The sequence below is a fragment of the Amphiura filiformis genome, chromosome 10 (genome assembly GCF_039555335.1).
Source record: "Amphiura filiformis chromosome 10, Afil_fr2py, whole genome shotgun sequence".
NCBI classification, from domain to species: domain Eukaryota; kingdom Metazoa; phylum Echinodermata; class Ophiuroidea; order Amphilepidida; family Amphiuridae; genus Amphiura; species Amphiura filiformis.
Genome location: NC_092637.1, coordinates 4,369,040 through 4,382,652, shown reverse-complemented (window position 1 = coordinate 4,382,652; position 13,613 = coordinate 4,369,040). Strand labels below are relative to the sequence as shown.

General features: G+C 36.0%; 1 protein-coding gene and 1 long non-coding RNA gene across 2 annotated transcripts; one reads left to right on the top strand and one right to left on the bottom strand.

Moving 5' to 3' along the window:
* The first annotated feature begins 572 nt into the window (after positions 1-572).
* Positions 573-947, top strand: LOC140162094 (histone H2A-like). The gene has a single exon (XM_072185379.1). The coding sequence runs from the start codon at positions 573-575 to the stop codon at positions 945-947; it is 375 nt and encodes a 124-aa protein (XP_072041480.1).
* A 1,453-nt stretch (positions 948-2,400) lies between these two features.
* Positions 2,401-8,277, bottom strand: LOC140162093 (uncharacterized). Its single transcript, XR_011860186.1, has 3 exons — positions 8,107-8,277; positions 4,200-4,332; positions 2,401-4,007 (listed from the first exon to the last, which is right to left on the bottom strand). It is a non-coding gene; the product is annotated as an uncharacterized lncRNA (long non-coding RNA).
* Positions 8,278-13,613: the final 5,336 nt, after the last annotated feature.

Genomic DNA, 13,613 nt, shown 5'->3' with positions numbered 1-13,613 from the left:
TTTGTGTAAACCGGATATTGCTTAAAATTTGACCTCGTTTGACCTTTGGTTGATCTTGAGCTTATAACTCCTTAACTAAATGTTGTAGATATGACAAACCATATATTTTTGTAATCCTTGTGACCCAACGAGCAATTTGACACTAATTTGATAGTGATCAGACCAATTTGAAAATTTGACCCCAGTTGACCCCTCACGTGACCCCTATTTCTGAGGGGTCATATTGGTCAACATTTTGAGAAAAAAATTGCTAAACCCCAAAGACTTCAAAACAGTCAATAACTCATTTTCGCCAAAATGGCTCTTGAGTACATTATCCACTACGGTCTTCAATTGGTGTTTGCAAGGTTTAATCGAAGGATTTGAGAATGCAGGCACATAAAGACAAAAACCCCAAGTGTTGAAATTTGCGGACACAACACTGCGCCGAATGCACGGCGCAAGCTGAATGGTCGATTTCCGGGCGAGTGCAATGTGGCAGGATCCGCCCGAAGTGGTATATAAGCAGATCGGCGGATGTGTTTCGCCATTCAGTTTGATCTGACCTAGCAAGCTACACAAATCTGTTAAACATGTCTGGACGTGGTAAAGGAGGAAAATCAAGATCTAAGGCCAAGAGCCGATCTTCAAGGGCCGGACTGCAGTTTCCAGTCGGTCGTGTACACCGTTTCTTGCGCAAAGGCAACTATGCTGAGCGTGTGGGAGCTGGTGCCCCAGTTTATTTGGCTGCCGTGATGGAGTATCTGGCTGCTGAGATCCTGGAGTTGGCCGGTAATGCTGTGCGAGACAACAAGAAGACAAGAATCAACCCGCGTCACTTACAACTTGCCATCCGCAACGACGAAGAGTTGAACAAGCTACTCAGCGGTGTCACCATCGCACAAGGTGGTGTCCTCCCGAACATCCAGGCTGTACTTCTACCCAAGAAGACCACCAAGGCGAAATAGACTTCTGTCATTTCCCCATAAACAAACGGCTCTTTTCAGAGCCACCAAAACTCCCAAAAAGAGAGATGATTGTGTTGTATAAATAAATATTAAGATAGTAATAGCAAAATCAGTAGTAACTATTCTTTATAAATGAATAGATAAAGAAATAAATGAACAGACAAACATTAATATTATATTACGCGCGTCACAGTATAAAGTTTATGTCTATCGGTATTGTGATTTTGTATCTAGTCTGGATTTTGTTTGAACATGACTGTATTATATGGCAGATCGAGTGTGTGTGTGTGTTCAATATGAAGAAATCAAGTATTTGCCACATAGTCGTTCTTATTTTACACTCTTCTTTTTACACATTTAGTTACTTGCAATATTTCGCATGACGAATGAAGCTAGTCACTTTCATTTCATTTCAATTTTTTTTTTGTTCTAATATTAATTACTGTTTTTCATATTGATTGACATTCATTTAATCGACGTTTGTTTTTATTACAACCTCTCCATAAAAATGAACAAAAATTGCACACAGGATTACTTCAATACTCTACTCTAAACACTGGTCAGTAACTAAACAGTTGTCCAACTGACACAACAGCAAAATGCACTGACATGCAACACCTTCCTGGACCACATTCACAGCGCAACAGATTTCTTTGGCTGGGTTCCAATTATTCGCCTGTACATGAACAAAAATTACACACAGGATTACGTCAATACTCTACTCTAAACACATGTCAGTAACCAAGCAGTTGTCCAACTGACACAACAGTAAAATGCAATGACACGGAACAGCTTCCGGGATCACATTCATAGGCGAATAATTGGAACCCAGCCAAAAACGAATATTTACGGGATCAAAATAAATGAGTAGAGATTCTTTTTAAAGCAATGAATAGTACGACATCAGAGTGTAGTGTTAACACAGTTAAGGTATATGCATTAAGGGGACTGTCATTTTCTTCGGAAGGGGGCGTTGTCATGAATGTACTGGCGGGGGTCATAGAATTTTTTAGACCAAATATAAGGGGGTTATGATTTTTAACATCCAAAATAGGGGGGTAATAGAATTATTAAGGGCTGGTGATTCAACATTTTCGCACCCTGCGTGCACATTCTTTTAATCTAACAATCAAAATGTGCGCACAATCTTTCGTTATGTAATGCAAATTTTTTGCGCGCGGAGCGCGTTCTTTTACACACAATCAAAATGTTAACGCACCCCGCGCACTCTCTCTGTTATAAAATTTTGCTGTGCTCCTCGCCTTTGTTCCGACAATGAATAATTTGTCTTAAGTCTGTGTAGGGGGAGGGTCATAAACATGAAGAAAATGACATTCCCCTAAAACACAAAATGAAACACTTTTGCTTTTCAGATGAAACACGCTTTTTTATGATCTAGATATATATATATAGTGCCTATCTTTAAACACTATAGATGTTTAGTTCATTAACAGGTGTCTAGTTCTTAATAGCTGGCGTTTTGTATTGTGTTTACCAACATCTCATTACAACCAGTTGCAATAGACCGAGTGACAAACTCTAATGCATCACCCAATTTACACCTCGCCGTGATTTAATGGTGTATTTACTATGCAAATAACCACTTTCCTTGCTGCACCGTGTATCGGAAACTAGCCCTTTGTTATGCTAAAAAGTCTTCCAAATTTTACGTGTTGAAGGCCACACTCTCCATACCTCAGTAAACATCAAATGAGAAGCTAGCTTTTTCCATGTCAAAAAATGACCCCAAGTCTAATGTTTTAATAGCCGGATATCTAAAGTCATTTAAACGTTTTTTTATGTCGTTTTGAAGAATCTGTTAAAAATCTTCGACGATTCATTTCTAGGTTTTTCCTCTTGTCCTATTCTCCATTCTGATTCAATGTCGATGTCGACAAGATCTGGGTAGTATTTCTTCAGATCGACCACTTCAATGTCCACATATTTGATGACAGGATATGTTTCTTTCCTAAAACAAAAATGGATCTCGACTCCTAGCATTTTTACGTTAGTTATCTTAGGAAGTGTGACTAAAACGTCATATATTTGCCTAACCCAACGTTCTCTCTCATCTTTCTCTTCTTCTATAGTATTGTTTGGTTGATGTATCTCCAAGTATTCAAGCTCGTGATGGTATGATAATGCTCGTAAACTATCACATGAATACCGTGGCCATGGACGTGAGTTGATCAATCTAGGTGATGATGTCAATGTCAATGATTTTAGTTTCCTAAGATGAATTCCAATAAGAATAACCACTAATGACGTCACGGATGTTCCTCCTAATTCAAGTATTTCTAGATTCAATATTCCAGGTATCGCCACTTCGAATGCTTCGTCGGTGAATATCACGCCTCGCAATGTCAAAACTTTTAGATGAGTCCAGTGAGCCATTGATCGTAAAAGGGAATTAATATTATATGCCATATCTCGCAATGTCAATACTTTTAGATGTGTCCAGAGAGCCATGGATCGGAAAAGGGTATCAATATCATCTATAAAATTACATGATATTAATTCTATCTGACGCAATCTTGTCATTTCTGACAATCTGTTCATATCTGCGGAAGATATTTGTCTCGTACAACGAAGGGTTATTTTGTCCAAATGAGGACACTTTTCTAACCATGGTATAATACGGTCAGGGTGACCATAGTAAACAATGTCTGTCAGGTCCAACCGTTGCAGTTTCGGTGGGAAATACAGTGTTTTGGGATAACGTTCATATGAACGTATTAATCCCAATGTCTCTATATTAGGACAGTTAACGCGTAGAAGGCTCACAATCTCTTCGCTGAGTTGGCCTAGAGTTAAATAAATCGCTTTCAAACTTGTACCGGCATAAAGGCCCAAGAACTTCAACCCTTTGTACACTGGAAATCGCCTTGCTTTGCCACAGTCTCGGTACTCAAAAAATTGTCGGCCTTTTTTGATACAAACCGCCTATATCGTCTTGTATACAGCTCTAAATCTCCAACCTGTTTGTCGGGACTTTTGTCTCTGAAGTCGATTACAGTCCAGGTATGGTTTTGGATAATATGGTGCCATTCCTTGTTTACCCTAAAAATCATAATCACAATTAAATCAAAATTTCTGATTACTGAAGGGATACATTTACATAATAATGATGTAATTTCATTATAATCACACGGATGATGTTTTCTTCCGATGGTAATATAGTGAACATTTATTTTACAAACTTGCATTGTTTCTTATTGTCATTTGAAAATACTTTTAATAATTACTTCTTACCTCATTGCCACTAATTTGTCGTGTAGATACAAGTAGTTGAATATAACCAATAATGTGTCAATATTAAGCATATTAATAGGTCCCTCATCCTCCTTCACTTGTGATATGTTTTTCAATAAGGTACTGCCCATTCCTGCAAAAGGAAGATGTCATATAATAACGACAACGAATTGCCATAGCATTTTAACAAAAGGAACGCATATTAGCGCCATTTTTTCAATGATGTAGGATAGGAGTAACAGGAATTTACACGAATAAACAAGCGTTTAAATTTACAAGCTTGCATGTCATTCCGGGGGGTGCAAGAATTAAAGCCCAGTGTGATTGAGAAGAAACCTGTCCCGGTTGAACAGGAAACAGGGGCCGAAAGGGAATGATTGACGAGAACAGCCAGGACCGATTCGAACTCGGAACGTGGATCAAGTAGCCCGTGTTAACCTGGATTAAAACGACATTGATATTTTCAATAATTTGTGAGATATAAAATCATAAAGCCGGGAAGTGTTAGCCCCCTGGACACTACTAGCAGTATTTCTGATTGGTTGATAACTCATATACATAGGTATATAAACGGTTTTAAAAAAGTCTCCCCCCTAGACATTTTAGTATAATCCAAAAACGGCTTGATCAATTATCTTGTTTGAATATTTTGAACATAAACTGATTAGTTATGCATCAAGGGAGCGGATTTTTGTTGCTACTTTTTGGGCGAGAAACGCTCTGCGTTTTTGGGCGAGAAACGTTCTGAAAATTTGTAATTATTTCATCTTGATATCTTGTTACGAGTCGTACTTGACTCAAGGCCAAAATCGCCTTTTACCCGAACTCACACGAATGCACACCACAAATACACTGTTTGATTAAGCTAACAAAACCTAAGTCTTTAATTGAAAGCACGTTATTATTGGTACAATATATACGACAACAATGCACATACACAATAATCAAATATAATCACACTTTGCTTATTTAGTACTTAGCCAGCATTCTTCTTCTTGGTGATCATAAAGTTCTTGCAATGTTCTGGACGACTGATGTAATATATCCTTATTCACTTGTCCTGCGAAAATCAGCGACGTCCATTGTGCACTTGCATTTATAAATCCTTGCGTATAAAATCCTTATACGAAAATGGTGTTCTCCAAACACGTTTATAACTCCTTGCGCAGTTCTCCTATACTAAACTCCTTGCGCCGTTCTCCAACACTAAACTCCTTGCGCAGTTCTCCAAATTTAACTCCTTGCGCTGCTTTCTCCAAACTTGGTGCTCTTTCCACCTTTCACACACTATCTTCAGGAAGCAGGACTGCGATGCAGTTGTCCCCACTTATTTTGACCGTTGTGTTGCTCCTTTAACCAGACTTCAGCAAATCGGCAGAAGAATATATATTCCTTTCTTGGAAGAAGTACGTTCTTGGACGTATTCTAGATCTTCTCCGACAACACTGGCAAATAGTAGTACTTTGACTACATAAAATATTTCTGGTTTGCAATTTCCTTTCTTTGAAGGAATTGGACTGTTAGCATATTAGCTAGCTAGCCCAGATCAACACTATCAACTGTGAAGAAATATGTTTACCTTTTCCTATATATCAGGCCCTGGGAAATCCCAAGTATTAATACACATGATGAGAGCTTGGGAATTCCCAAGCCTTAATTATAACATTAACCTTTCTCATTACATCACTTCCTGAGGGGAAATCCCATTACATCACTTCCTGAGGGGAAATCCCATTACATCACTTTACAACCTCTTTTACAACTTTAATTAACCGTGCTCACTGATAGTCGGTCACCGAATCAACTATTCACACACCGGATTTATTTTTCAACCTCATAGTCAATTAATTTATGTCAACATGTCCTTTTTTGAGATCGCATGCAATCATTGAACATCTCATTTACATAATAATGAACTCATGTCTGTGAGCCCATTTTAGTGGCTATTGTCATATTTACATAATGGTTTTGACCTCAAGTCATGAGTGGTTATTCAATGTTTAATTGGCCTACTACTCTAAATATTTTACCGTAAAGTCCTATGGTGGAGGGCTTTTTTGTTGTGTAGTCATACAAAGGTGGGGTGACTAAAAAGTAGCCTGGTACATGTTTTACCGTACAGTCCTATGGTGTAGGGATTTTTATTTTTTATTTTGTTGTCCTATTGTGATTGCTCTCCTTGGTCTCTTCGTCATTTAGATAAATTCCAACACCAACCTTTTATTCTTTCAATCAAAATTTCACTCCTCTGTTAATGATGACAAGTGAAAATCGAAGTAATACTGCATTGTCAATATGGAACAACACCTTTATCTTGACAATTCATTTGCTCGCCCTATTCCTTTGAAAGGAATTTTTATTATCATCTTCATTGCAAAATGCAACCATTTATGAAATTTTCGACCAAAATAAAGTTGCATTTGCTACATAGGTTTTTATGCTTCAATTTGTGTTTGACATGTTTTTCCCTTTAAATGAGTATTTTTTATGGTTCAGTGAATAAATTAAAATGAATGCTGAAGCTTAATCATGTCTTTCAATAATGAATAGGCCTTCCTTCATGTGTGGCTTCCTAGCATCGTTCTTCTCTGCTGTTGGTCAAGTTGGTTTCCTGCATGCTACAGGATTTGCTGCAGAGCCCTTTAAGGTGGTGTTGTCCCTCACTTGTCCGCTTGTAACAAGTTGAGTCTTGATAATGGCCACCCATATAAATGTTTTTGAACCATTCAAGGAATGACTAATGAAACAAGTGTATCCAGCATAAAAGATCTAACCAGAATGAATCTGTTGGTCCATTGGTTAAAGTTGTTCCTTCCTAATAAATTTAAAGAGAATGAAAAACTTATTAAATGTACGCATTTTAATGCATACAAAAATCCAATTTAGAAAAGGGCAATTTGTTTGATGAATAAAATTTCATAAATGGCTTATGATTAGTCACTGAACCATAAAACATGTTTGAAATGTGTCAAAATTAATTCATGAACATCGCAACTTTTTTTCAACAATTTTAATAAAAAAATACATAAAAAATAAACATTCCTTTTTGATTAATGTTCTTCAGGTGAAAGAGGTCTGAAACCAAAAGTCATGCATAAAAGGCCTATGGAGGAAAGTGCAACTTTTTTTTCGGCCAACAATTTTATAAATGGCTGTATTTCTTAGTGAAGATGAAAAAAGATAACAACAAACCCCCGATGATGCATAACTAATCAGCCTATGTTCCTAACTTTAAAACAACAGAATTGATCAAGCCGTTTTTGGATTATACCAACATTTCTTAGGGGGGCTTTTTTTCGTTGAACTGTTTACGAACAAGTAAACCTGCAAATATATGTCTTAACCCCATTAGCTCAGTTGGTAAAGCGCCGGACTTTGGTACAGTTTTATGTTTTCAAAGCGCTCGATAGTAAGCACATACATATGCTAATTATAGAGTTTTAACGGTATTTCAACAACCACCCTCTTCACCCCCTTTATACATATCAAAAAATGTGGAAATCTCAGATTTGCAAATCAAAAAAAAATCAAATGATGTTTTTCCTGCGCCTTTTCATACAGCAATAATGTAATGTTCCCCCATGTTTCCGCCCTCACATCCCGACCTGCCATCACCCTTCTCACATTTTCTTAGCGTGCACATTATTTTCTGCCCACCTTACTCCATATTTTGAGCAAATAATTTGTATAGGGCTCTTGCTCGAGCATCATAGTTTGGGAATATCGTTGACAAGGGATATACCCTATATCTATAAATAGGATTATAAATGTGAATGAAATTCATTGCGTTGATATATTTCAAATTGGTACGCGCAATTAATTAAATCAAGTAAAGTTTTATACTGTATTTATCATAAATATTTAGAATACCAAGAGGAGATCATGCAAATCACACTACAATACTTACTTGACAGAATAGATGCTGAAGTATACTATGATGAAGTATAAGTATAATGTAAACTATTCCCTTAAGAAAATGGCGGCACAATATACAAATAGTTACATGTACTTGTGGCATTCGCTTATTCGGTGGCAGGTGAAGTGTATTGCTTGAAGAGACATACTTGAGTGAGTAATAATAATATAAATTTGGGTTGAAGGTCAAGGCAATTCAACCAACAAGTTTAGGCATATGAAATGCACAGTCAGCCACGCATTCAAATCACAAACAATGGGCTATTCCAGTTGTATCCATACACCCCCTATGACCTTAATATTGCACAATTTCAAATGGGATTATCTGAATGGGTAACTCCGTTTGAAATCTACACTCCCCGTGTGGGAGATAAAGGTCATGTTTTCCATTTATGTAGGGGGTGTATGGATTTTAACTGGAATAGCCCAATACATAACTCGACTCATTTGGATATATAACAAATATTGGTATATTGTGCTTTACAATTCCAAATTCCAAAGCACAATTTACCATTATTTGATATCTAACATCCTGATGAACTTATTCAAGGAGATGTATAAAAAATTTTGTTTCCACTTTAGCGGTACAATATGCACTTAATTTGGTGCACTGTATCTTGGGTGTAATCTTTTCCATGGAAAATTCGCCCACACCGGTATAGCTTTATAAATTCAAAGATTGTTTCTACTACAATTGGGTTTTTTCTTAAAGAAATATTTTTAATTGCGATATTAATGAAGACCACAAACCCAAACTGGGCACTAAGATGTGATTAATTTGGGCTATGAGTGTACAATATTACCAAGTTGGCAATACGTATTTCCCTCATTTGCATTAAATTGCGTACGCATTACTTCTTGTGATGGTTACATAATTTTTCACTTCAGTAAGCTCGTCTTTTGACCAACGTTCATTATTGATCACGGGTTATATTGTGTGCGATTGACATCAAAGAACCACATGTGTATGAGCGTGTGCATTGAATTGAATTACACAATGGTTATTCAGGTTATTGATCGCTAGATGGAAGCGAACATGATACATATTACGTAGGATTCCATGCCTGTGCGGGGATTTGAACCATAGCGACCAGAACTGTGAACCCTTTGAAGCGTTAGCACCTTGCAGGGCCGTGCTATGTTACGGGCATAATTTATACATGTAGAGTATTGAACAATGTAACTTATTTGACCTGATAAATAAATAAATAGATCGAATTATTTTATTATATTATTTATTAATTTATTCAATTATGTATTATCTTCATCTATGACGTTGTCTTTTTTAAAGACAGTTCTTATTTATGAGTGCAATGTTAGTTGTATTATCATCAGACTCTGCGTCAGACCTTAGTTTTCATGACAAACACTGTGGACTTTTATTCTGGACTATACTAAATCCAATTATTTTTAAAAATTGAAAGACATTTTACATTTTGTGGCAAATATGATTTTGAATGTTTAACCGGACTGGCATTTCAGAAAAAAGCTGAAATATTTGGGTTGAAAAATGTCCCCCTTTTTCACCAAAAATATCAACTATTATCAAATATATTTTTTGTGAAGAATGCACTTTTTTGGGTGAAATGCATTATTTTGATGATTTGGTTCAGTTTTGAACCCCTCCCCCCAAAAAAAATACATGATGAAAAATGGAATTTTAAAAAGAGATTCAAATTATTTGAAATAAATATTATACCAATGCATTGATATAAATGTGTACATCAAAAAAGTTAATAATGGCAACTCCCAGAAGCGAAAGGTTTTTGACGAAGGCGAACATAAAAGGTTTTTTTTGGCAGGTTTATCATCAAAATCGACTGACAATGGCTAGAAATGTGGTTGATATGGTAACTGACCAACCTGTAACTTCGGATGAATAATATTAGTTGATATAAAAAAAAACTTGTGTATATTAAGTAAACAATAACATTTTTGACAAAAAAATCCCAATTTTAGCTCAAAATTTCCATTATTAGCCCCAGACAACCATTTTACTTGATAGCAGTATGTATATTTTAATAATAATATGTGAAATGATCTGGTCTATGGGGCCAAAGGCGGCAAATTTGAAACTGAGATAAAGGTAAAAATATGGAGTAAAAAACAGTAAAAAACATAAGAAAATAGACATCAAAAAACGTCATAAAGTATTCTAGACCTTTGGTGTTTTCAGTAAATGGTAGCCTATATTGTAAGTGTAATGTAATTATTACAGTAACACAATTTTCGAAAATGCCTTCTTTGGCCCCCACGGACCAGATCGTGTCACATACAATATAATTTAAGGTTAGAATCTCTATCTGCACTAAATAAAAATTAATAAAATAGTATAATCTAAAATTATCCTGAATATTTTTTTAATATTCCTTTAATGCACTAAACGCATCCGTAGTTTGATGGCAAGGAAATGAATGACACACTATCTGCGAGAACTAGGTCATACTAGTTAGAAGTCAGATTCTATTTATAAATTTGCCGCACTCTGATTACTTATCTAAATCTTCAGAATTAGTTAACAGTCTTTAGTATATATATCTTTCAGGTGACGACTTAAACAAAAAATGAGACTTTTAAAGAGTCAAAAATCCTGTTTTTGACACGTACATTGTGTGATCAGCAACACGCAGAACCACACTATATAATAGCCCATATATCGTATTGAACATGTGTTTAGATAAATAAAGCGTCAAAACAAAACGATAACGTGGTTAACCAAATGAAGAATGCTCCACATTTTATGAAGTGTTCCCGAAAGTATCAGTCACTGTCAAATATTAAACAATCTTACTCTTTTGATACAGTTAACATTATTAAGTTGCAATTTTAATATAAATGCCGTGTGGATTTTAACACTCTGACGTCTGTAACAAACGTAACGAGAACGATCATTAAATCGAAAACTGTCATCCTGGGAAATGAATAAACCTAATGTCACATAGTTGTGTGAATGTTTTGAATGCTCCACATTTCCTGTATCATTCACTATCAGACAATCTCAGACCTATAACACAGTTCAAAGAACTCATTAAGCTTAAAGTCAAATATAATAAGTTTATATTTATAAGTGGATTTTAGCACCCCGTCGTCTGCAACAACAACTAAAAAGTTCAAACAAATCGAAAAATACACCCGACGGTTGAAAGTGTCATCTTGAGAAAAGATTTTGGGCATGGCAATTCTTGTGTATGTTATAATGGTTTCGTATCATTTCCAGTAATAATGTTGGCACAATTTTGACCGATTATGACCACATTATGGGATTGTTTGTATCTGTCTTGGTATCAATATAAAGAAAGACGAGACCAATATAATTTATATCCACTGATACTATCATCACAGTCGAAAATCCATAGGGGGTCAACTGGCCCCTTTGTTTAGACGTGTTACAAAACGTGCCTCAAATAGACGACGATTACTACATTTTCCCTCTTCTTTCTCAATCTGCCAAACTCTTTTCTTTTACAAATCATCTACTAGTTGATTTCTTTCCTGCGTATTACTCTATAATTTATCTCATTTTACACCTTAGTTTATCAGTAGCTCTCCCTAGCAATGAGTTGGAGTAAGGGAATGCAAAGCACAGCGATGGGATGTCGGTAAACAATTAGAATGAATGGATTGCCAACCTGCACCTATACTGCATTTAACTTTACTCAGTTTAAAAGTAATTCATCTTGTGATAATCAAACTATAGGCAAAGTATCCAATTCTCGATCTTGAGATCGTCATATTTCGCGACCTATATGACCGAACCTTGACCTTGCCTACCGACAACCGTATTCGAACATTAATGGTCAATTCTCAATTCTTAAATGTGACCGTACAGCACGAATGAGCCGTAAATGTCCTCAATTGTATTCTGAGTTACAGTGTAAAATGGGCATGAAGGTCGTATTCATAGGTACCTCAATTGGGTGCTACGTGTACCTCATTTAATGAGATACACGTAGCACCAAATTGAAATACCTATGAATATGACCTTCATGCCCATTTTACACTGTAACTCAGAATACAATTGAGGATTGATTTACGGCTCATTCGTGCTGTACGGTCACAAATGAGTGGTCTTAGCGTACCTTTGCGTACCCAATGTAATTGCGATTAAAGTGATTTTTATTTTCCACACGATCGTGACGATAAACATCAAGTTGATCTTACTTCTTTGTATGTGATATCCATTGTTCAGGGTCAGTGAGAGTGCGGGTGACTAGTGAAGTAGGGAGAGACAAAGCTTAAATGATATGTGGCACTCTAATACATTTTCCTTTCTGAGGGGGAGGAGTGCAACAGCAACTGCAAAATGTCAATGTCATAGCTAGACAAAAGCTTATCAAAGTTTCATATAAAACAGATAATATGAAGCCTTCAATGAAACATGAACAAACCATGAAAAATCTTTATACTAATTGCGGTGTTTAATCTAACCAAACAAAATAAAATGATATCGGTTACCGTATAATTGCAGTTTATAAAGCCCTAATTACTTTTATAACAGTTTAATGATGCTCAATGATCTTCTACTTACGTGATTAGCTTGACAATTAGTTTGTTGTCTGTGTTTGTAATTAACTTACAGCACAAAGGTATTATGTATTATTAATGTTTGTTTTTTCCGATTTTGATATCGCACTTGGTAATGACTTTTGTAATTATCTGTAATGATACTAATGTCCTGGCAAACACAAAAGAAGCTCTAGTATGGAACCTCTGCCACTACCCATAATACACAAGCAAATATTATGAGGTGTGCTACTACCATGTCCACAAACTGAGGCACAAAGGCCTTCGGACTCGATGGGCACTGCGCGCCTCTTCTCACCTCGGCGCTGCACGCTTCGGTATCGGCGCTACGCGCCTTTACTCGCACTAACGTGGTCGCGGACCAGTTGGACATCACAATCCGAGGGAACTGATCAAGTTCGAACACAAAACATTCTTGACATTATTTGCAAAATGTTAGAACATGATTAGATGTCGGGTTATATAAAGGGCATAACAGTTTTCATAACATTCAAAAACATTTTTAAACACTTACTGTTAAATATTCTAACATATTGTTATTTAAGTGCTGCCAAATATATGGCAAACCAGGCAAAAAAAATTACAGTAACAATTTTACAACAATTTAGAAATAATGCTGTATTGGGTTTTCATATTAAACGTTTTAACGACCGTTATAAATAACCCTACATTTAATATTATTAAACGTTATTGACAAACCAAAAACCCAAAGTATATCCCGTTTAAACGTTTTAAAAACGTCTGGTGTGTGCTGGGGTACTTACATGTTCACTACCTCTCGTAATTTATCAACGGTTATATGAATAAAAACAAAAACAAAACAACAAACAGTAGCAGCTGAACAAACACCGAAAACATACAAACCCAGTAACAGACAACGATTTGAGTCTGGGATTCGGATGTTTTTAATATCATAAAAGATAGAATTAAGCAAAAAATAAACTTCAACGCTAGTAAATTTGTTACACGCATCGG